Raw genomic sequence first — 24745 nt, forward strand, 5'->3', positions numbered from 1 at the left:
GGACTTTTAGGGTGCTGCATGGTTTCCGCGCGTGAGGGAGGGAAAAGGTTAAAACCAAGGCTCCATTAAACAGTCCTGCCGACCCAATTCTGCAGCGGCGGGGGATTATGACACGGGGGGGAGTGAGAGTGTTAATATGGGCCATAAACAGTACTTGGCTCTGTACCCTAATGCATGAGACGAAGGCAGAGGAGGGGGCTGACAGGAGGCACTGGTTGTAATGGGAAGGATAAGATGGAAGTGGTTGAGTGTCACTCCACTAGACGTGAATGATTAAATGATCTCCTGCTGGATTACTATTCCATATTCTAAATGGGAGATTTTTTAAGCTTCATAAACAAATGCACTCATTTATGCAGGATTAACAGTAATCTCTCTATTTCTATCCTTTTTTCCCCGTGTACCTCTCTCTCTCTCTCTCTGTTCCCTATTCTCCCTCTTTCTGCCTCGAACTCTAGTTTGTGACGCACCGTGCTGATGTAATTACTTTCTGTTACCTACTGCTGTGTTGCTGTCTAATCACGCATCTTATCACGTGGTTCCGCTCTCAACAGAAAAACTGGGAAGAGGCTTTATACTTTCATATTTTTTCAGTTTCAATCAGCAGGCCGCCGCAGAGGGCACAAGGCTATCGCGTAGTAGTTAAAACAACCTTGCTTTCTCTTTGCTACTCCTTTTTGTCCTCTCTCTAGCAGTAACGCTCTTTCGGCACAAAGTACTCACTGGTGGAGAGTCACGTTCATTTCTTCTTTTTATTCTCTTCATTTTTAAAAGGGGAGCGATACCGGTCAGTAAAGCTGCTAAGACAAAAGTACACACGGACATTAGACAAGACAGTGTTACCCCCACTTACCTTCATCATATACAATATAATACAGTATATACACACCAGCTTTACGGTACATACAAATGAAGCATGATGAAGAGAGTGAATGTGTGGGTGAAAACTGAAAAAGCATGTTGTAAAATCATGGTTGGTGTTTTAGTCATGTTGTGGGATGGGGCAGACTTTTCCCACTAGAATAGATACAAAATGAAGTTCCAGCTTTAGTCTTTCCGGTTTGTTGGGGCTCTCACAGCTCATCTTTGGCCCCCGTCACCCTGCCTCTCCCTCTGCTCCTCTCCTTTGATACTTGGCTCCGAGCGTTCCTGGTGGTGGTGGTGGTGCTGCCGCCCTCCGCCTCCTCCTTGTCCTTTTTTACCACACTCTGTCCGTCTGCAGCCCACAGGGCCTCTGCCTCCTCTCGCTCCTGAGGGAGACGAAACAAAAGCATTGACAGATTAAGCGTTGATTTCCTGTGGAGTAATTTAATTACATTTACCTGTATTAGAGCTATTGTCATTTTTATTCTGTACTTTTCTGGGCAAATATTCCGAAGCCACTTTTAACAATTTTTCTTGTTGTTCTGTGGTTAGTGATATTAGTAAGAAGTCTCCACCAGCATTTATTTGGTTTTCCTCTATGTCAGTGACACAGGGACAACTGTAGTAGTTAACATTAGAACGTACTGTTACAGTAGCCAGAGACGACTAATAAAGTCAGAAAACCAACTCAATAATGTCTGTTATTGGCAATATTTACATAAACCTTGCAAAGATAGCTAATATTAGCCACTATAAGCTCCTGGTCAAAGCAGACCAAATAAGGCTGTAGCATGAAAACCTCTGCTGATCTCAGTAAGGATGTGTTTTCTGAACTGTGAATTCAACTTCTAATCTTTAAGAAGAAGAATGTGTTCTTTCTTCTTTTAAAATTTACACAGTCTCGCTGTTAAGATGAGTTTAACAGTTTTTAAGATGCTAATCGTAACCCAACATGTTTGGCTCTAACTATCGCAGAGCAGCTCATCAGATGAGCATCTGGTATCGCTTATTCTCACAAATGAGGACACTGCAATTTGTCAAAAATGATCGATTGCATGAATTCAAACCAAATCATAACGTTTACACACCGTTGGCTTACAAATCGATATGGCTACGACACGATTTTCCTTTTTCCAAGTGAACATACAGTACGATGAACTTGCAGGACAAATGACAAAACATGAAAACAAACCACCAAATATGCATTGTACTCTGTCTCCAGCTCATCTCAGCCAACACCGGACCAACAACCACATGACTCCAGGCAACAGGATGGCCCGAGGAGGAGGTCACTGCTGAGTGTCGTCATAATGCTCACCATGTCCCTGTAGGGCTTCTCCTTTGTGAACCACAGAGCGAGCGAGCATCTCCGACCGTTGGTCACTGCAGTAACACCGTGGGGGTTTACTGGACCTGAAGAAAAGCCCACCAGTCTGCCACAGCTCGGTTTGACTTGAGCCTGGAGGCATAGAGAAGAGGAGAAAGGTCAAAAGGTCCAACAAATTAGATTGTGCAGGTTTAAATGGTTTTCTGATATCGAAACCTGGGACCAAAGGTTGAATAGTGACTTACTGTTACTGTCTTGGCATCCCTGTTAGTGAAAAACAGCTCTCCTCCATCAAAGTTGTCATTCAGGTAGAGAATGGCACTGTGGCACAGAGAAACAGGGTTGAGGTGGGTGACAAAGCGAAAACAACAGCAACAAATCGATTTCTCTTTTTCGCTATTTGCCCTGGCCTCTCCTGCGATGTCCCTCGAGTCAAATTTAAAATGATGGTAATATCGCTTCATTCAAGGAGACTCATGGACTCAGGACATTATCTCAGTTTGTCTGAATTTGTAAGTATTTATGTAAGGAGGTTGTGAATTATTTACTGAGTGAGATTCTTTTTTGTGTACCTGAGGTCTCTGTGTATGAACGCTGGCAGTTCCTTCCAGCACTGTTTGGTGTCGGGCTCGAGGAGACAGTTGTCAACGTGGACAGGGTGAGACAGGTCCAATCTGCCCTCCTGGTCCCCTGAGAGACCATAGAAAATCAAAGGGACAAATATTTTACTAACCCCAAAAAAACCAACACATTGGTTTCAGAACACATCGCTGCCATCGTTGTAGTTCCACTTGCGAAAAAAGAGTTACCTGCGATAGCACTGCGACAGACCAGATGTGTGAAGGAGACGAAGAGTCCCGAGGGGCTCCTGAAGTAGGAATGCAGCAGGTCTCTCACTCTCTCGCCCAGTTCATGTAAGAGCCTGGCATCCGATTGGTTGACCAGGCCATCCTGAGCAAACTGTAAAAAAGGTTAAGATTATGTAAAAAACAAACAAACAAAAATACAGTTTCATAAATGACGGTATGGTCAAGCATTAAAAACTGCACACCACTATAAAAATATACTTAAATTAATTTGATCCATCTACCTTTACAGCCCTGAGCACAGTCAGGCCCTCAAACGTCTCATGGGGCGTGTGCGGAGATCGTCGTCCTCGGTAACCATCTCCAGCTGATGCCGCAGCCTATAGGAAACGAGAGGAAATGAAAGGCGAGTGTTCCTGGTTTCATCTGATTGAGTTTGACACTTTAACAATCTGAACTCACCGTTGCTAAGTGCAGTATTTTCTCGCACTCCTTCTCCGTCATGACTCCGTCTAGTACCACGCGATTGGTCCCGTTCAAAATCTGGTCGTCCATGGTGATGGTCACACCCACCTGACGGACTGGACCACCTGGACAGAGGACAAATAAGAAAGGGTGAGAGAGGAAACTGCTCATTTATAAAATGCTACAAACGTATAAAAAAATATATTATATATAACGAATGACAGTCTCACCCGCATAAAAGCCACTGTCATCCACTTCCTCCTGCTGCTCTCCCTCTTTTATTTTATCATTTGTCTTCTCTTGATCAGCTCTGACATGAGAAACACAAAAGACACAACATTACATAAACAATTAATAAAGCTCAAATCACTCGACTTTTTGCCCGTCTCACCTCCAAACCTCCCTCAGTGATTCAGGTACGACATCCTCAGGAGTCCAAAGATCCTACACGGAAAACAAACGTTAAACTCTTTGAGGAAAACTTTTTGAAGTTCTTTAAGTTCTGCATCATTAAAACCTTTTTGTTTGGCATCAGAACTTACTGGGTCGGTAAAAGTGAAGTCAAGGTTCTCCATACCGAAATAGAGCAGCTTCTTCTCCTGCAGAGAGCGACTTACGTATCTGACAATCTCCTGTACGACAAATACACACAAACTTCCAAGTTTGAGATGAATAAACAGTGACTCCTCACATTAATTTAATGGATTGAGAGAGAGATTGGCAAAATTGTGGACTTGATGGAGTTTTTAGCCACATCGTGCTTATAATTGTTTGTTCCCAGTTCAATTTTGAAACTTCAAGCTGAATATATTTATGGATCAAGAGAATAAATCAAGAACCGTGGATCATTATTATCACCTTCATGGTGATTTTAATATAACGGACGTTGAGCGGTACCTGAGCAGGCTGTGTGCCTGGTGGCTCTGTGTCTCCCCCTAGTGTCTCATGGTAGAGCTGCAGGTTGTCCAGAGAGGCCGCGTCGGTGGGGTAAAACAGGAGAAGAGAGCGCAGAGTCTGCACTGCTCCACTAATGTCACCAGCTGTTGGGAAGCACGAATGCACAGCATGAGGACATATTGGTCTCTGACGCATGCACTGTATCATCACATCACATTGAACCATCGTCACGTTGAACTTTAAACCCTGACCTTTAAACTGTGCAATGTGCAGATGCTCCAGCTGAGTGGGCAGGTAGTTCTCTTGGGCAGAAATCCTTCCGGGTCGTGTTGCAACCTGAGTCACACAATACTGCCGGCATGAGAGCAGGGAGAGGGAAAGAGCTAGATGGGGAGGAAAAATAGCAATGATGGCTGCTATATCTTATCTTTCTGTCTGTGTCACAGGAAAACAGTCAGGCTACAGCATTTGTTTCAAAAATATATATATATTTTCTTACCTGCAGCCTTCTCGAACATGCCGTCAACACTATCCACTCCCCTGTCCTCGGGCAGCCGTTGGGAGGCCACTTCACACTGTACCCTGCACTCCTCCGTCTGCCGCAGTGTTTCATTCACGCACGCTTTCCATTGCTTGGACGCTCGTGCCCAGTCAGAGGAGGCCTCATACTGGACTGCAGCATCATAAAGGACCTGAGTTAAATACATTTGGGAACAATACAGTAAAGATGAAGATACACAAAGGGTTCTGTTAATCGAAAGATGAATGGTGGATGAATTGTGAGACACAAGCAGACGCCATTACATGGACCATTTGAACTCATTTCAGACGAGCCTTATCATGTTATAACAAGTTTGTCTGGATAGAGAAAATCAGTCACTCAGACTGAGGCCTTAAAACCAGGTTTGGACTGCATGGTTGGACTTTAGAAAGTGAAGGTAGAGGAGAGAGAGAGGAATTCAATCCCTCAGGCCACGGCCGGCTCTCTCCATAGTCACAAATCCAAATAACCGTAAGCTGCTTTCAGACGTGTACTGAAGTACGGATAGTTCCCTGAAATGTTCCTTCTCATTATCCAATGTGTTCAAATTCTCACCCAGTGTTTCTCGTTCTCAATCTCTCGGTCCTGGAAGGCCTCCTCAGTCACTCCTTCCATCCTCCTGTACTTCTCAATGTTGTTCCTCATCTCCAGGTGATTGGGATTGGCCACAAAGTACGTATGAGCTGCTGACGCCGCCTTCTGCAACTTTTCCAACTGATGTGCAAGCAGACAAGAGCGTGAATGTAAAAGGTTGTCTGAGAAACACGGGAGTGTTGCTGTGAAATCCAGCTGTGACCTGAATCATAATTAGCTTCAGAGACTCCACATGCCACTCACATTGCCTCTATATGCCACTTTCTATTAGCAGCGAAGAGAAATGACCAGTTAGAGTATGATAGACCTTTATGACTGCCTCGAGAACAGCTTACCTTGTAGTATGTGACCTGCAGATAGTTGTAGGGGTTGCGAGTGCCAAATTCATATTCTATGTCTGAAGAAACAGGGAGTTGCCCTGCAGGGGTGACAGAGCGTCCGACACAAAACCTCAGACACTCAGCCCTCTGCTGCACCCAGTCCAAGGCCCAGAGGTCCCACAGACTCCCCTCCTCAGAGTCTGATGATGCAGAGAACATGAATCATTTTCACGAGTGAAATATACCATTGAACATTGTCTGTCATTTATAAATAAAAGGGATTATAGTGTCTCAACCAGTAATCATCCTTGATCCAAAGCAGTTAGTTTGGCTTGGTCTAATGCCAGTTAAAAAAAAAAAATATATATATATATATATATATATGCATTTTTATGAATTCAGAAATACTTTAATAGATTGCATGGGGCCGTTGTTCCCCAATTGGAGTGGGGACGCCTCAACTGGGTCCCAAGATAAATCTAAGATGTTATAAAGAGAAAAAAAATCCTATTCAACAAAATTGTGTACATTTTTCTGTCTGTCCTTCCTTGGTTCCCAAGATTTCTAAATATCCACCAGAGGAAAGTTTCACTCTTTGATAGAACCACTGTGCTGACAAATATGAGTAAGGGGTCACAAGGAAACATGGACTACATTGAAAGGGGGTCACGAGCCAAAAGAAGTGATGAAAGTGAACAATTACAATTCTTGGCTGTTGTTGTGTCATTTGATGTGAATTAATTCAATTTCAATGACTGATAAATAACTATTGAGCAGGACCAGAATAGTAAATCTAACACCAAATCACTGCACGCACGCGCGCGCGCACACAATTTTTCATCGCTTCATAACTTGCCCAGTTTGTGCAGAGCCCCTGTCCCTGCGGCCTCACACTCGGCATGACACCGCCTGCGGACCGTGAGCAGCGACTCCTTGGTCGCGATGGACTTCTCCAGCAGCTCCGCCGCCTTCGTCCAGTCGCCGTCAAAGTAAGCTCGAACCCCGCTGTAGTAAAATAAGTCATAGGGCCGCAGGAGTGACAGCACGCCGCTGCCGCCGACGGCCGGAGGAGCTGCGGTGACACTGGGTGATCCTAGCAGGACAAAATGAAACGCCACGTATACAGCGAGTCGACCGGAGGGCAGCGCCATGGTCCCGGAGACGAGCCGTCCGCGGAGGAGACGGGACTGAGACCAGGAGGAGGGACTATGGAAATGTTTGGGGAAAGACGGAGATAGTGAGTCAGAGAGTTTCCTCCTGTTTGAGGAGAGTGGGCTACGGACTGTATACTGCACGGACGGTCATATTACACATCGACGCCCACGACCGGTAATATTGTTTGTAAAAAATTCAATCAATCTCATTGTTTTGATCTAATTTACGCTTCGTGAACTGAACATTATCCAGCCACTGTCGAGTCTTTGTAATTCTTGTGTGTGGCCGCCAGAGGCAGCCGTGAGCACAGTTCAATGGACGTTACCGTAAATATACAAATAAACCAGGTTTAACCCAGTGACTCAACCCTCCCAAAAAAGAAAATACAATTTCTGCTATTTAGTTACAACATAGAGCTCCAACAACAGTCCTACTACACATAAGATATGGTAATTTGTACACGGTAAATTAGCCCATTAAGCACCCAAAGTAAAGAACCCAAATACCCCCTGTTAGTTTAATATATTAATGTAAAAGCAGGATTTTACTGCAATAGTTTATTTAACTATTTTCTATAGGACTGTAACTAATAGTTGTAATCAGTTAGGGTCAATCAGCTGACTACAAAAATGATTTGTTTGATCTGATCAAAAATCCTTTAAATATTTCAAATACCTAAATGGAAAAGCTGAAAATCCTCACATCTAAAGGGATGGAACCAAGGCATTCCTATCAGTTATCTGATCAGTTTTGGGAGGGGGGTGTTTCAGCTTCTAGCTTCTGTTAACTAGTTGAATTTATTATTTTTTCCTTCATACTCTAGAAATGTTAATTTGTGAAGTAACAAGTAGTGAATTCTGTCCGATTAATGTAATGGGGTAAAAAAGTACAAGATGTCCTCAAATGAAAAGGTAGCGGAGAAGAAATATGGGCATATAATGGAAATACCGATGTAAAACATGAGTGCCCCCAAATACATTCATTACCAATCTATCAATTAATCGATTCCCCCCGTGTGATTTGACCAAGTTACCTACAACAAAGTAAACACATTGTTGTAAATCTCGACAGGTGCAGTTACTCTACAGATTACGGTACCGAGCCGCAGCCCGTGCGGGCGACGGAGTTCAGTCGGCCTTCGTTCAACACTAGGCAGCGTCTCATGATTCATTCAGCCGCACACAGACACCAGAAGACGGACTAGATCAACGGACACTCTTCCGAGCCACGCAATCGAGAGGCTGGCAGTCCAAACTCAGAGGAGCAAGTGTCCCACTGAAAGGCAGAACCAGTCGCTGGCCATGGCGGACGTCGGTGAGGTTTTGATGTCGGTGTTGTCCACAATTCGGGTCCCGAAGCCCGGGGACCGTGTCCACAAAGACGAATGCGCCTTGTCATTTTCCTCGCCGGTGAGCCATCTTCCCCTGTATAAATCACAACGTCGGTCGACAGACATGGTTGTTTCGTTCCTCCCGCCCCCCTCTTGTGTCTTGTGTGTATCCACTCTAACGCTGTGTCGGTGGGGTCCTACATTACGCGCTGGCTTCATCGATATTTCAGTTGCAACTAACTAGCGAGCTAGCGTCAAGCTAAGCTAATAACGCACTGTAACGGAAACGTAGCTGCTTTAGCTTGTTAGCTAGCCATGTCAGTGGAACTGGGTATGCTGTCAAACTAGCTAGCAAGCTGACTTAAGTTTTTTTTAATTTTTTTTTTTTTATGGCCACAACAGTTGAAGGTCTGTTCGTGCTTCTGAATGCAACTTGGCTCATAATATCTCAATTTTGACAGCTTAAGTTGGACAACATCAAACCACTGCTGAGCTGAAATGCAGGTGTTAGCAGCATGACTGTGGAGCTTGTTGGCTAAGATGACAATTTTTAACACGCCCTCAATACCTCCAACTTTAACTTCCAAGTGCTGTGTGACATTGGAGAGAGATAAAGACAGGTTGTAACATTTACCACTCCCTATGTCTTCTTTCTTTACAGGACAACGAAGGGGGCCTCTATGTGTGCATGAACAGTTTTCTGGGCTTTGGGAGTCAGTATGTGGACAGGCACCATGCTCGCACTGGCCAGAGGGCTTACTTGCACATCACCCGGACTCGCAAGACTAAGGTGGACACTTGATTCTACTACTTTGTGATTAACTTTCAATCACCATTAGCAAATATATAAATTACATTTGGCATAAACTCTTTGCATTCCCAGTTAACACATGCCAACACCCCACTGACAACATATGTTATTCTCACAGAAGGAAGAGGACATTAACACAGGATCTGGACACCCGCCTAAGAAAAAGCCCACCAGATTGGCCATAGGTGTGTGCATGAAAGAGTATTTGTACTTATGAATTATTATATTCAGCGGTCTACTTTTGAGGCTGACCTATGTCTATCTCCCTTCTTATTTCTGCTCTGTCCAGGGATTGAAGGAGGCTTTGATGTGGAGCAGGAGCAGTATGAGGAGGATATAAAGGTGGTCATTTTACCTGACAGACAGGAAGTGACATCAGAGGACCTCACTACCATGCCTGACGTTGTGAAAGAGCGGGTGAGATATTTCGTCTGTTTCCTAGAAAGTGAAATCATTCTGTTACGGTTCTGTCTGATTTATCGCATTGATAATATAATACTTTACAAATTAGATTTTACACTAACACACACAAACTTTACTACCATTTGTAATCAAGTAGTGCACAGAGTTTCATCATGAGCATTTAATCAGCTCTAATTTGTTTCTGTTGATTTATTTGCAATCCCTAAAGGTGTCCCTGTCAATGGCGGGTATCATGGCAGCTGACTCAGTGTCTCATACATTACAAGTTCAACAATGGGACGGAGAGGTGAGACAGGAGTCGAGGCATGCTGCTGACCTGAAACAGCTTGATAACGGAGTCAAGATCCCTCCTAGGTGAGACGTGAGCTCACAGCGGTTCCTATAATAAACCTATCATGCCTTCTCTTATAGATGGGTGATCTCATACAGAAAGCTGCTCCTATATTTCGCTCAAAATTGATAATAGAATTTCTGCAAAAAAAATTCTTGACATTATCAAGCTGTTGTGGCGTAATAAATTTAGCAAAGAGGATATGCATTAGGAATCCAATATTCCATTTGTTTATAAATGCTGCTGTGTCTCCTATGATAAACTTTCAGTTCACTTTTCTTATTAAAAACCTTCAAGATCTTCAAGAGTGAAACTTTCTTTTCTCCATCACAGTGGCTGGCGGTGTGATGTTTGTGATCTCCAAGAGAACATTTGGATGAACCTGACAGACGGCAAAGTGCTGTGTGGTCGCAGGTATTTTGACGGCACCGGGGGCAACAATCACGCCCTTCTTCACTTCCAGCAGACAGGATACCCACTTGCTGTCAAACTCGGTACCATCACCCCAGGTGGAGCAGGTAACCAGACCAACCATTTTCCCTGGTAAAAATGTTAAATACCGATGACATAACGTTTGCCCTGGTGAGTCTCCATCAATAGAAATTGTTGATCTATATAGAGTAGTGGTGTTGGGATAAACCAGTATTGATCATATTGAAAATAATAATTTTAAAAAGGAGATCCAGATGTGAAAGTATATGTATGAAATCATATATTAATTAAAAATTACTACTACAATAACGTTGAATACATTTCAGTACAGTACAGTATTTTTGGCGTGATTCATTTCCCATAGATAGATGGATTTACTTTATTAATCCCAAACTGGGAAATTCCTTTTTTTTGTTGTTGTTTTTTTTACTGGAAAATTGAATAATACATAAAGATAAAGATGAAAATTCGCTGATACCACTGTATTTGTATGTGCAGATGTGTATTCCTATGATGAGGATGACATGGTGCTGGATTCCAAGTTACCAGAGCACCTGGCTCACTTTGGCATCAACATGATGACCATGGAGAAGGCAAGTTCTAACAGTGTCTCTGCAATTTTCAGTGGAAGCAGCCCGTTTTAATTTTATTATCTCTCATTGACCACCTATAAATATCCGATCCGTCCCCTCACTCGAATGGTTTATCGGATCCTGTTCTTGTAGATGGAAATATTCAGCGGTGTGTTATTTAGTCTGAGATATTAGATTTTTCTTCCCGTTGGCAGACATCTAGACAGTTACGGCTGGCTTTACCTCATAGAGCAGCCATTGGTGATATAGTAGTACTAGATTAAATGGGGGCGCTAGGGTTGTAGTCTCGACAACTGCTCATCCAAAGCCCTTCAAAGTTGACACTGCACCTCCTTGGTCCTCAGACACACTCACCAAGTTTGAAATTGATCAGATGAGCAGCTGTCAAGGAAAATGACTGACAGTCTGCAAGGGAATTCAGGGTTTGTTAGAAAAAATGCCTCACACTGACAGACTGGGCAAAACATAGTTACTAGTTATTCATAATTGGGCAACCTTTGCAGCACACTGTTGATTCATATGTATATAATGTAATATTACTGATGAACTAAGATATTAATCATATCTCTCCTTGTTGACTTGATTTTGATCATCATCATATCTGCCTACTTTCCCCATTTTCCTACACACCTGTTTCTTCTCTAGTTTCCTGCTGCCATAAATTTCTTTGCCATCTGCTTCTCCTTATGCAGAGCACAGACTACAGAGAGTCGACTGTCTCTGTACCACTCACTGTGTACTGTGATGTTGTCTTGTTTTGCTAATGTATTACAGCACACACCTAATGATATTGCGCTGGGGGGGGGGGTAGCAGCACTTAGTGTAGTGTTTTGTAGTTTCTTGTTCATCTCCCTGTTTTCATAACTGCTTCATATTGGCAAATTTTCCTCATTGCTGTCTTTGCATGAAGGTTGCAGGAAAGATTCAATTTTCTGTATCTTCCATCCTTTTACTCCCTCATACGTTTAACGTTTTTGCTCTCAGACTGAGCGGACCATGACGGAGCTGGAGATTGCTGTGAACCAGCGTGTGGGGGAGTGGGAGGTGATCCAGGAGTCTGGGACCACCCTACGTCCCCTGTTTGGCCCCGGCCTGACTGGCATGAAGAACCTGGGCAACAGCTGCTACCTCAACTCCGTCATGCAAGTGCTCTTCACCGTCCCTGACTTCCAGAGCAAGTCAGTACCCTTTTTTTTCCTCATTGCCCCCCATGCTCCAGTTCCTTCCATTTGTTATTTTGTCATCCGCCACTGTAAATCCTGCCATGTAGTAGTAGAGGACGACGTTATTTGGTATTGCAGACCTGTGAAAATAATGCTTCCATATTCATCATTACAGGAATCTAAGAGAATTAGTTATTACACATCTCTTGGACATTCCTCTAAAAATGTTAAAGATTTCAATCCAGGATTAACAGGGAAATACTGACTGAATGTTTATGCTTCCCAGGTACGTGTCCAACATGGACAAGATCATTGATGATGCTCCAAGTGACCCCACCCAGGACTTCAAAACCCAAGTGTGAGTGTCCGTTCATGGCTGTTGAATTTATATGACAAGCTTGTTTATTTCCACTGTATGTCCACAAAAACTCCTCCGTGGTACGGCAATTACTCAATGACCATCAACATTAATACACACAAGCATACTCATAGTGTCTGCCGATCAGACCTTTTCTTTTCAAGGCAGTTAAGTTCATGTTCTGTTTAGATGCGTTTTTTTGTTTGAGATACCCCATTGTTTTTGATAGGGTTTAAATAGATTGATATTGACACTTGGTCTTGCGTCATTTGAGCTCCAGGCCGTTTTATGAGAAAAGAGCTTTGCTTCTTCTGTGTCTCATGTAACAAGATCGAGCCTCTCATTGTGAAAACAAAAGTGAAACCTAAGTCTGGTCCGGTCTGCGTAACTTGACCCTTTTAACTCTCATTGACATTCAAATACTGCAAAACAGTCAGGTATAGTGCAGCAACTTATTGTAGAAATTCTAGAGATTATGTGTATATGGCCTAATATTAAACAATTTTTACTTTTGTTGCGATACAAAAACTTTTTACTCCCACCAGAGATGAGAAAGTAATCTCACTCATTAGACATTCCACCATGTTATTTCAAAACTAAAAATACATCCAGGCCCTGTATCCAAATCCTCCTGCTGTGTGAGACTCTGGTATATTGTTAGATGTGTAGTGATGTCAGCTCTGTTTGTTTATCACAGAGCCAAGCTCGGCTACGGTCTGTTGTCAGGAGAGTATTGCAAACCAGCACCAGACCCTGGAGATGAAAACGATGCATCTGAACCCAGGGTGAGAGGAAACGAAAAGTCGCAGTGGATTTACAGACTCTTACATTTAACAGCGAGAATGTGCTCTGCCTAATATTAAGTCCCGGATTGTAAAAATCTGATTGTCCATGCTTTGTTTGCAGGGAGACCAAATTGGTATCGCGCCACAAATGTTCAAAGCACTTGTTGGGCGGGGCCACCCAGAGTTCTCCACCAATCGTCAACAGGATGCTCAGGAGTTTCTATTGCACTTCATAAACATGGTGGAGGTAAAGTAACACTCCGCCGCTGTGTCTATTTCTGGTGCCCAGCTTTTCTCTTATATCACTATTTCTTTTGAACCCACAGAGAAACTGCCGCTCTGGGGCCAACCCATCTGAAGCCTTCAGGTTCCTGGTGGAGGAGAGGATTGTGTGTCAGGAATCACAGAAAGCCAAGTACACACAGCGTGTAGATTACATGGTCCAGCTGCCTGTGCCCATGGACCAGGCTACCAACACAGGTGACGGGATACACTCAAGATCCATACACAATGATGAAAACATATATGTAAAGCAAACCCGGTCAAGATTATTTGCTAGTTATGAATTTTAGTTAAATTCTCAGTGCAATAAAGAAAAAAAATTATACAAATAACAAATGATTGCTTGAGGACATGGACAGCTGTCCTCTCATTCGTCGCACATTGAAAGGTCACGACCAACAATAAATCTGAAACTGATTGGAGTTTTGGAGCAGCAGCAAAGCATAAAATCGAAATGGCACTTAACACCCGAGGTCGTGCTCTGACCAGGTTCAGCATCCTTTCACTTTATCACCCGGAAAGTGATTCTGCCACCAATCATGTCTGAAGAGCCTAAGAGTCAAATCGTTAACTAGATCAGCTTTGTTGCATTCGTCAATTAACTATAAAAAAAATTAGAAGTGATTTTATTTGCAGTATAGCATGACCAAGACTGGATTTTTTGAGGCTGATGCCGATATAAATATTACAAAGTTTAAAAAAACAATAATGATATATCAGTATATTTTGTTAATCGTAAACACATTATATAAACACTTGGTCATTAAACGGTTATGTATATGTAGTGAGTGATGCATTTTTTATTTACAATAATAAACATGTCTTGGTGTGGACCATTTATGAAATTACCTCAACCATCCTGTAGCTTTAGTATTTCTGCACTGCAGCGATTATTATAAACTGACATATACAGACATATATATCCTTTTATCTCATATATTTGCAGTAATCTGTAATGAGCTTACAATTTAAGTCCAACTCTGAATTTGAAGTGTCATATGTCTTTGTGGTGGCCAAACATTTTTGGGGTATTTAGATAAGGGCTCAGTACAAGTGAGACTTGCTCCCTTGTTATAAAAAACACTACATCCTACACACATGTATTTGTATCCTGTGCTATGCTAATACTTTTGAACAATTTTGTTTCTTGTCTCAAGTGTTTTTATAGAGTGTGATGTTATTATTTTTATTAATTTTCCACTGATTTACTTATTGTTCTAACAGAAGATCTTCAGGAGGCAGAGCGCCGGCGTGAGGAGGGGGACTCCGCAGCCCCTACAGTGCGTGCACAGATCCCCTTCACAGCTTGCATGGCAGCCCTCAGTGAACCGGAGATCCTCACAGACTTCTGGAGCTCAGCTGTGCAGGCCAAGACTACTGCTACCAAGTACGTTGAGAGACGGCCATTCACGTACTGACAGAGATCTCTTGGAACTGATCTTACGATGAGTTTATTAATATCAGCTTTTGTCTTGTTTGTCAGAACAACCCGCTTTGCCTCTTTCCCTGACCACCTGGTTATCCAAATTAAGAAGTTTACCTTTGGCCTTGACTGGGTACCCAAGAAACTGGGTGAGCAAATCTTTTATTAGATGCCTTTGTTGCAGAGATAAATATGTTTTTTTACAGCACATACATTTGCGTATTCCTGACGGACATTGAAATCTGCTCACGGAGACAAACTAGGCCACGGTATAGTCTGGAGAATCTGGAAATGTTTAAAACTTCTAAAGTTCAAGTTATAGAGGTTCATTGTCATTTGTCATGTTTTATACTGTTGCCAGTCCACAATATTTACCGGAGCAGGAAATACATGTTTCTAATCAACCACTTTAATTAAAAACATTTTTTTTAAAAGAAGCTTGATGTGGTTATGGTTTCACTGTGACAACAGATCATCCAAAACACTACTACACAACACCACAGTCTACACTAAACTTCCTGGCGTCATCACCTGCAAAGTTTGAAGACGATCAGATGGGAAAATAGAAATATAATATAATTTTGATTAACCCGTTAAGTTGCATGGAATCAAAGTGATTGCCTCTCTTTATTCAGTAGCTCTTTAAGCTCCGAGCTTGTTCCTTTGTTTAGTGCTGAGATGGTAATTTACAAACTCGTCTGCGCTTGATTTCTGTCCTATTTGCCCCTTTACTGAAGACAAATTGGATGATAACCTTGTATTTCCTGCCATGTTCAAATCCCAGTTGCTAATTGAAGGTAAAGTGCAGAGAATTTTTAGTCTCTGATCAATGCTGGCGCTACTCAGTGCTGGCAACAACAAAACATTTTTAAAAAAGAAACTCAACAAATTGACTGTGATTATTATTTTTTTCCTCCCGTCAGACGTGAGTATCGACGTTCCCGATACTCTGGACCTGAGCGGGCTTCGTGCCACTGGCCAGCAGCCGGGGGAGGAGCTTCTGCCAGAGGTGGCTCCGCCCTCACTCGTGACCCCTGATGTGGAGGTTAAAGGTATCCTGGGTTACCACGGCAACGAGGAGGACGACTCGCTCTACTCCCCACTGCTGTGTCAGTCTGTCTGTCATTCCTGCTCTTTACCTTCTTATTCCGTGAAACTATCGTTGGTCCACCCTTGTTTCCCACTTTTATTCTTCTCTGCCTTTTCTGTTTTCACGAGTCCATCTCTGTTGCCTTAATATTTCTTTTGTGTCGTGAGGAGATTTGAGTTGAATTTCAAATTCAAGAATCCATATTTTAAGGATTCTGTCATGGTCGTATATGAGTTGTTTCCATTTATTATTTAATTTATGCCATTTTTCCCATTTGTCAATTTATTATAATTTTCACTTTTCTTAATATGAAGGGAGCCCTCTAGACACCGCAAACAAAATAAGCCATTCTTTTCTTTCTGTAAATAATCAGTGTTTCCACAAAAGATAAAAACCAGCAAACAAACAATGTGAAATGCATTTTCCAAAAAGTACTATCCAAGTAATTCAACTTTCCTCTCAACACACTCTCAGCTCCGGTCCTTGATGACTCCACTGTGTCTCAGTTATGTGAAATGGGATTCCCACTGGAAGCCTGCAAGAAAGCTGTGTACTACACTGGGAACACTGGCATTGATGCTGCCATGAATTGGATCATGGGCCATATGGACGACCCAGGTGTGTAGAGCAATGAAACCAGAAAACAAATAATCAGTCTGACGGCTCTTCTAAGACTTCATGATATCCTCTTTTTGATTGGCTGCAGACTTCTCGGCCCCCCTGGTGTTGCCAGGCTGCAGCTCTGGCCCCGGGACCACTCCCACAGAGAGCGTCTCCGAGGAGCACCTAGCAACCATCGTCTCCATGGGCTTCAGCCGAGACCAGGCAACCAAAGCTCTCCGAGCCACGGTTAGAATCGAACGCCGTCCAGCTCGAGATGGGGATTTGACTAATTTCACAGTCCAGTAGGCCTAAAGTAGACCTGTGCCAATCTTTTAATTCAGACAGTGATGAAGCCAAAGTTTCGTCTTTCTTTGAGACTGTCCCCAACGTTTGTTTCTCAACAAAATTAGTGGCAGGTTTTAGTCACTATATTTTAAGGACCTTTTTGGTTGCAGTAAAAATATTTTGCATTAGCTACCACAGTTTTGCCGACATATCCAAATGGAATGGACAGAAATTAGTTAAAGAACTGAGAAAAATAATGTCGCAGGACAAAGTTCTGGTGTAGAACGAGAGAAGTGTGCAAAAGCTTACAAAAGGACTCTTATTTTCCATTTGACTTTTAGTTTTTACTCAAAAAGAACCCTACGTAAGTTTAATTTAGGTTAGTTTGATGTAGTTTTCGACCACTAGATGTTGTTCAGGATCTGTGTCTCGGGAACTACCCTGTCGACTCCTGCTGTTAATTTATATTGACATGGTTAAACATTTGACTCTTTATACAAGTGAACTTTCACAATTTTAAAAACTCTTAAGTAAAGTATCACAACCCAACAAACCAAACATAAACGCGGCTACCACATATATTTTGTCAAAAATGTGTATACCGTCCATTCAATATATTTTGCAGTGTTTCTACAACCTGATGGTCAGCTTCTGAAGAAACTGAATCAGCCGTCTTTTATTTTGTACTTCCAGGGTTAAGCTTACATCCACATACAGATCTGCTGATGTTTTCTGCAGATGATATTACTTCTAACCAGTGTTTGTTCCTCAGAGTAATGTTCTGGACCGTGCAGTGGACTGGATCTTCTCGCACCTGGATGACCTCGAGTCCATGGACGTGTCTGAAGGAGGCCGCTCGGCAGCAGAGAGCGAGGGCAGGGATCCTCCTCCTGGGCCTCGAGTCAGAGACGGACCAGGAAGTGAGTACAGGAGATAAGAACAGTAGAGTGACGCATTCAGAACAATCAATCCCCCAGATTGTGTCCTTACCAATTAGTTGCAGAGAAGTGATTGAAAAACATCTGGAATGTTGACAATATCCCTGCTATCTTAAGTATCATTTATCTTCCGGCAATCATATTTCAATTTAATATTTTTGACAATGCATTACATTTTTATTTTGTAATTATGATTCTCTTGTTTATCCAGAGTACGAGCTCTTTGCATTTGTCAGCCACATGGGGACGAGCACGATGTGCGGCCACTACGTCTGTCACATCAAGAAGAATCAGCAGTAAGTTTTTTTCATTTGTGTTTCCATATTTAAGGGATATTTTGCCATTTCAAAGCATCAACATGTCATATTTAGCAACAAATACATACTATTGCAAGCATCAGATCCTGAAAGAAGATAAGTTGCATTTGTATTAAAATTGAATGTTTACCAGAAGCATTCAAAATACAAATGAGTCATAACATGAGTCTTAACAGATTGTATGCGCTCTGTTCTCAAACCAGTTGTCATTTATCCATTATGACGAGGCAAATGTTTTCAAAGAATCATATTGACGTGTTCCACGGTGCCTCGGCAGGGGGCAGCATACTCCAGGTCTGCTCTGAACAATAAACCCCTTGATAGCTACTGATTTAAACACAGTGTAAGGTATAACATTTAGGATTACATGGATTGTACCCACTTTTGAAGAGTAAACCAAATATATAAAATATTTGTACAATAGAAGTAATCCCATCTGTCCGAGTGGAACCTTCTTTGAACACAGGAGAATATGTTTGATATCACAACTCTGTGAACTGTGTGTCCTCTGTTTCTCAGGTGGGTGATCTTCAACGATCAGAAGGTGTGTGCTTCTGAGAAACCTCCCAAAGACCTGGGATACCTCTACTTCTATCGAAGAGTGGCCGAATGAGACAAAGGAGTCTTGTGCTTTGGGGTGAAGCAGGAGAAATGTGGACACTAACACACCCCCACACACACACACACACACACACACACACACACACACACACACACACACACACACACACACACACACACACACACACACACACACAAACAACAGAGTGTCGCACCCCACCAAGCTCAAACGCCCTGGCACGCTTCAAAATAGCAAACATGTAAATAAATCTCTCAGATTGCATATTTACACAGTGAAATAAATTGGTGCAGATGTACAGGTGAGGTATTTTGGGTGGGGGGGGTCCTTAATCTACTGAAAACAAACCATGGGCCTCTTCAAAGAGCAGATTCAATTATTTAACAACTTTGCCGAGTAAAACTAAGAACCACCTAAGATCTGTTAAAGGGGCAGTAAGCTATTCTAGAGCAATACAGGGTTTTTTTTAAACGGCGAATATATCCTCACAGTCCGCTAGCTGTCGATTCTGTGTGCAGGAAAAAAGATCTGGGTTTTCTGCTCAGTCCTGGCTCTGTAAAATCGAAAACAAAAATGGTGCGGACCGCACCTCACAACACTGTGTGCAGTTTGTAAACATCACTCGCCGACACCTTGAGATGTGCTAGCGTGCGGCGCTACGACTCGGGGCTTTTGGCCTCGTGGTTAGTGCATTGGTCTTAAATCATCAACAACAACGAGAGAAAAAGGCTTTTTCCAAATTCGCTTACTGCCCCTTTAAAAGACTCGTTTGCAGGTCTTACTAGGCAAACATATCCAGATAATTCAGAAAAGCTGCTTCATGGAACAAGTCCATTCACTCTCTACTCATAACTTTGCTTAACTTTCACATTATTCCACCTCCTGACTGTTGATTTCTGCTGCCGTCAGTAGTCACTGCCGTCTACTGCCACTCCCCATCAAATGATTGCTTCCAGCGAGCCTCTTCTTTCATTGGCCTGTTACAGCTTGGTCTCCTCGTCTAAGCAGGGCACCACTTCCTCGTCTGCCTGTTACAGTGAGGAAGTAAAAACAGTCAACAACAATAATGAGAGGAAATGTCAGAAACTCAATTCAGCTCAAATGTGTGTTACAAAAATAAATACAAATAAAATAAGTCAAAACACCAAATCAACTTTTTTTTTGTTAAAGGTTTGGTGAGGGTGACATCCGGGTGATTTTTGTTCTGTTTTAATTTTTCAAACACATCCTTTGTTATTATTTCTGCTGTGACAAATAAAGAATTGTCTTTCTGTCATTCAGCCTTTTTCTTTATGAATTGTGGAAATGGTTTTACTACCGACTTACTCCTCTAGTGTTTTTTATCTTGTGAATTCAACGCAGTCATTAAAAGTTATTGATTGACTACAGATCGTTACATATTCATACTGTTTGTGAGATTAACATGTAGTCCTTTTTTGTCTGTAGTTTTCACTATTGGTAAATAAGTTAGTTTAAAAGCTGCTGTACTGAACCTTTCTCTGCTTTACATGAAAACTCCATTGAAAAAACATCCTAGACCTAGTTTTCAAGAACGTGCAGAGAGCTGGGGTTTGCATTGGCCCACATCTTTCCAAAGAGCAGGTTGTTCTTCAGACATCTTCCGCCTTCTACACTTTTTGTATCCTTGTTCCTTTCCATTTTCGGTGAAGTGCAGAGAGGATGAGAAGAAATTTTGGCCTGCATTAACAGCACGGAAAACACAGTACTGCCTCAATATCAAGGTAAGATTAAATGCTTCATTCCAACATACTGTTTTATATTGTTGAATATAATTACAGGATTCCGTGCGCCTGTTGAGAAACCATCTTTAATTTGTTCCGTACTAAAGTGAAACCCTAACTGAAGGACAAATGCAGCAATTTCACCTATAAGACATTTATGTCGGTATTCATATACATCTGTTAATTACAACAAAATTGATTTTGAACTGTAAAAGTTAGAAAAGAAAGAAGAAAAATATGCATAACCTCGTGTCCAGACTTTTAGTGTGTAAATCTCTGTCAGGTTTACAGCCATTGACATGAAATATACTGCTAACGTTACACGGGAATAATTAATTGAAACTTTCTGTCCAGATTATAATTATTGAGTCTAACCACAATAACCCAAATAAAAAGGAACAATTTGTTTCTTTGAAAGGAGAAAATGCCAAATGATTTAAAATATTTAATCTTGCTGAAATGAATTTTTCAAACTTTTGAACTCATGAAACGTATCAAGGTATACTAAAAGAGAAAGAATACCTTAATGAATAACAAATCTGATTTCTTATGAACATTTCTTTGATTAAATTTCCCTTTCTGTTTTAAAAAGTGCTTATTTTTAAATTGTGGTGCATGATGAAATCATTTTGGAACAAATCTACAGCGAAGCACCTTAACACGCTTAATATTTATCATGTACATTTAACACAGAGGAGCCAAAACATATGCCAGATTGTTTAATTTTATACGAGTGATTTAAGTTTAAAATTTTCGAATACACGAGATAGAAGAGAGGAAGGAAGTAGCTCGGTGGTTAGGAATCACATGTTTGTTAGTCAAGTGCTCATCGCAAAAACAGATGCTGTATGTGGTATCTTTATGAAACACGTTCATACCACAAGCTACTGTGTTAAAAATGTCCGTCTTTTTAGTCTCAACAGAAATGATAATTTGTGTCTATTATTTTTAGATCCAACGTTCAGAATGAAGGAATTCGTGTGGTTGGGGTTTGGTGAGTTTTACCTTTTTGAAAAGAGTTGATGAGTTTCTCGCCACCTGTAGATCCAAACATGTCCTTTATATTTACTTTCAAATCCACCTGGCTGTGTTTGACTCATCCCAAGTGCCTACAAATGCCCTAAATTCAGCCTGATCGGCTTCATATTCATGTAATCACTTTCACATTCGAGTCCCCAACGGGAGGTGATAAGAAAAGACGTTGCAGAATCAGCAAATGTTCCTTGGTTTAATACACAAGAGTTGGTGGTTTCCTCCTGTGAACGTATGATACTAAATGGAGGGAGCTTCATGAATGTGCTCCTCTCTCTTCAGTGCTGGGTGCACTCTCCGCTGCAGGCAACGTGATCCGCACAAGCGCCGGGCGGCGTGTCACTTTGGGCTGTGGGATCGACACCTTCGAGAGCAGCCTGGAATGGAATCATGGAAAAGAAATGATTTATAAAGTTAGCGGGAAGAGTGGCATGAATCACAATGGTAGTCATAAAACACACACAGTAATGGCACAAGTAATCAAGTTTTGTTTTTCCATTTTGAATTCCCACTGACGTGTATTCTCTGCGTTAGGCCCAGCTGCCATTAGGGAAAGGTCAAGGGTGAGGCAGACCAATCTGGAGATCTCCGGGGTGAAGAGAGAAGACGCTGGAAGGTTCACCTGCGTCGCAGATGAGATTCCTAAATATCACACACTTCTCGTGGTCTCAGGTCAGCACCGGACTGGAAGAATACCGTGTTAGCAAAGAAAACAATTGGCATTGCACAGGATGAACCTCATTGGGAGAGTTATGGTAAAGATAAAAGAGCAATATCAGTAAATACTTGTCTTCTTGTCCTTGGTGGTATTTAATGCGTTGTTTTTATTCCCAATTTGATTAGATCAATGGCAGATTGAAAAAAAACGAATGACATCAGCAAATGCACACAAAAAAAATGTAGGGCTTTAATATAAAATATTAAAGGCCTACCTGGTAAACTCCCCTCTCCCATTATGCATTTTTAGCTTCCTGTTAAGAATGTGAAGCTATTCCTTTAAACCCTAAAAAAGCACTATGTTTTACAACTATTAGCCAAGAAGAACTTATATTTATTATGACTTTACTGATCTCAAATCTAAAATTGACGGAGTTAAGATGGAACATCCCTAAAGTTCAGATCTTCCAGTCATTAAAAGCGTCCGTTGTCACCCTCTGTTTCAGTCTCGGCCAGCCCCCCTGAAGAGCTCCCGCCAGGCAGCAATGTTACGCTCCACTGTGAGGTCAAGGGTCTGAACCCAGGCTCGACAGTGCAATGGACGGGACCAGACGGACGTCCGCACGCAGTGTCCGAGACCGTTCATCTTCAGCGTGTAGCCCCCTCAGATGCAGGGACCTGGGTGTGTGCGTTTTCCTACGACGGGCAGACCTACAGTGAGAATCTAGACATCAAAGTTAGAGGTATGACCCGAGCTTCTACCCAAGACCTTGTGTCTGCTTCTTCCTCAAAACCTGCCCAATAGGAAAAACAAGATGTGCTGTGTTTTTGCTTTCAGACCCTGCCCGCAAGGTCATCACATCACCCCCTCCCCGAATCGTCGACCAACAGACAACCTACCCCAGCTGTGCGTACTGCTTGTATTTTTTGTGACCTTTGACCTTAGACCTGCTGAAAGAGTTTCCTCCCTGGATGCGCCATTGATGGATTTTCCGTGCTCTCCACCATGCTCCTGTGTCTTTGCTCCACCAGGCGATCTCAAACCTCACTCCGGTGTCGGTCGGCTCGGCTGGTGGCTGTGGGTTGCTGTAGGAGGTGGCTGCCTGGTTGTGCTTCTCCTGGTGGTCCTTGTCATTGTTCTGTGCAAGAGGAGCCGAAGGAGAAAGGTGAGTGAAGAAAATAATCCCCGGGGAAGAATCTTCTTGTGCTGCTCTGTTGACCGAAATCATGGAGCATACAAAACCTTATAATGTGATTTTTTTTTCCCACTATAGAGAAAATTACAGAAGCTGAAGAATGGCCGACAATCACTGACGCCCAAGAAGTACTGCCAGTGCAACTGGTACATTCTCCTCACTTGCTTCTGTCTAGAAAAAATAAAAACAATTCACCTCCTTTTTAAAACCCCTCTTCACTTTACAGATACTTTTCCAACGGACTCTATTCACTTTATTTTAATGACGGCTTGACCTTCGTTTTCACTGTGCCGCTCACCGAGCACTTCATTATTGTCTCGTAATTAGTGTGAAAACTTCTCCTCTCTCCATCTCTTTATCACAGCCCGACAGCTGCGGCATCACCACGGCGAGGACGCCAGAAAGCGAAGCCGTCAGCCCCCCCTCTGCAACCACTGCTAATGGAGTGACATGAAAGACGGATGGAAGAAAGGAGAAAGACAGAGGGGAAAGAAAAGAAAGATAGTGACAAGTGGGGAGGGGGGAACCCCAGTGTGAATGGCAAAGGCATGAATGTAAAATGGACTTGGTGAAAATCAAATCAAAAGTAATGTTGTTGGCACTTTTTCAACAAATGTAACCAGTGAACTGAATGTGATCGGGCCCCTCCCCTGCAACAGAGAACAGCAACAGTCTGAAGTTATTTTTTTATATTTCTGCAGCACAGCACCATTTATATATCTGTACATGCAGCATTGTCAACTTGCTTCTGCATCTTGAATAACATCCATCTGGTTTACAGGTCTTTCTCATGTTTCTGTGTATTTCATGTATGTTTTTGTACAGTTTGTCTTTTCCTGTGGGTGGTAAATGAACTGGAGTGTTGTACTGAAATACTGCATCTTTTCCAATTAATCAATAAACCATGAAAAACCAACTGCAAAGTTTGTAAATCCTCTCCGTCGTCGTACGATAGAACGAGGAAACTTCTATCAGTGAAGAAATCACGAAAGGGAAAACCTGACTTGCGCAACATTCTCTATGAATCATGGGTTTAGATTTTTTTTTTTCATGACATAACATTACACATTATATTATTGTCTTTAGCTCCATAATGTGCTTTTGACTGTACCTGCACTGGTACCTTAAAATGTGAAAACCCCACAACTGGTGCAGTGCCGCGCAGGTGTTCGTACTGGTGCCGTGCTACATACAGTGAAATACACAATAAACATCTGTTTCATAGTAACATCAGACCACCAAGGGCATACACACACACACACACACACACACACACACACACAAACAAACGCACACACACACATTCATGAGTGAATATTGAATGGTGTATGTGGGCTGACATAAAGTACAATATGCGTCTTTAACAAAATTGTCTACATGGTCATCCTAATCCTAATCTACAGTA

The 24745-nt window shown here is 42.2% G+C and overlaps 3 protein-coding genes across 5 annotated transcripts; 2 read left to right on the forward strand and 1 right to left on the reverse strand.

Annotated features, from left to right (window-relative positions):
* Positions 1-738: 738 nt before the first annotated feature.
* On the reverse strand, positions 739-9057 carry p3h3 (prolyl 3-hydroxylase 3). Its single transcript, XM_035641491.2, has 17 exons — positions 8934-9057; positions 6671-7020; positions 5830-6014; positions 5456-5614; positions 4859-5051; positions 4611-4742; positions 4360-4502; positions 4005-4094; positions 3854-3906; positions 3693-3772; positions 3460-3587; positions 3282-3377; positions 3001-3151; positions 2764-2881; positions 2437-2512; positions 2183-2323; positions 739-1250 (listed from the first exon to the last, which is right to left on the reverse strand). Exons 2-17 carry the CDS (start codon positions 6963-6965, stop codon positions 1074-1076), a joined length of 2217 nt encoding a protein of 738 aa, XP_035497384.1. The 5' UTR covers positions 6966-7020; positions 8934-9057; the 3' UTR covers positions 739-1073.
* On the forward strand, positions 7027-19989 carry usp5 (ubiquitin specific peptidase 5 (isopeptidase T)). Of its 2 annotated transcripts, XM_035641324.2 has the most exons (21): positions 7027-7143; positions 8041-8378; positions 8961-9089; positions 9229-9295; positions 9400-9527; positions 9742-9887; positions 10198-10382; positions 10795-10889; positions 11874-12067; positions 12339-12410; positions 13108-13195; positions 13317-13442; positions 13522-13675; positions 14702-14864; positions 14961-15049; positions 15824-16009; positions 16465-16608; positions 16697-16839; positions 17651-17798; positions 18028-18112; positions 18653-19989. In XM_035641324.2, exons 2-21 carry the CDS (start codon positions 8271-8273, stop codon positions 18744-18746), a joined length of 2544 nt encoding a protein of 847 aa, XP_035497217.2. In that variant the 5' UTR covers positions 7027-7143; positions 8041-8270; the 3' UTR covers positions 18747-19989. The 2 variants fall into 2 exon arrangements, with proteins under 2 accessions (XP_035497217.2, XP_035497222.2); XM_035641329.2 differs by lacking the exon at positions 7027-7143 and having other exon boundaries at positions 8056-8378; positions 15824-15952.
* Positions 19990-20274: 285 nt separating this feature from the next.
* cd4-2.2 (CD4-2 molecule, tandem duplicate 2) lies at positions 20275-24256 on the forward strand. Of its 2 annotated transcripts, XM_035642576.2 has the most exons (9): positions 20275-20455; positions 21408-21449; positions 21770-21931; positions 22022-22159; positions 22651-22887; positions 22983-23051; positions 23177-23310; positions 23419-23486; positions 23705-24256. In XM_035642576.2, the coding sequence occupies exons 2-9, from the start codon at positions 21422-21424 to the stop codon at positions 23787-23789; spliced, it is 921 nt and encodes a 306-aa protein (XP_035498469.2). In that variant the 5' UTR covers positions 20275-20455; positions 21408-21421; the 3' UTR covers positions 23790-24256. The 2 variants fall into 2 exon arrangements, with proteins under 2 accessions (XP_035498469.2, XP_035498479.2); XM_035642586.2 differs by lacking the exon at positions 21408-21449.
* The last annotated feature ends 489 nt before the right edge of the window (positions 24257-24745 follow it).

This window comes from Scophthalmus maximus, chromosome 1 (genome assembly GCF_022379125.1).
Source record: "Scophthalmus maximus strain ysfricsl-2021 chromosome 1, ASM2237912v1, whole genome shotgun sequence".
Classification (NCBI taxonomy): Eukaryota; Metazoa; Chordata; class Actinopteri; order Pleuronectiformes; family Scophthalmidae; genus Scophthalmus; species Scophthalmus maximus.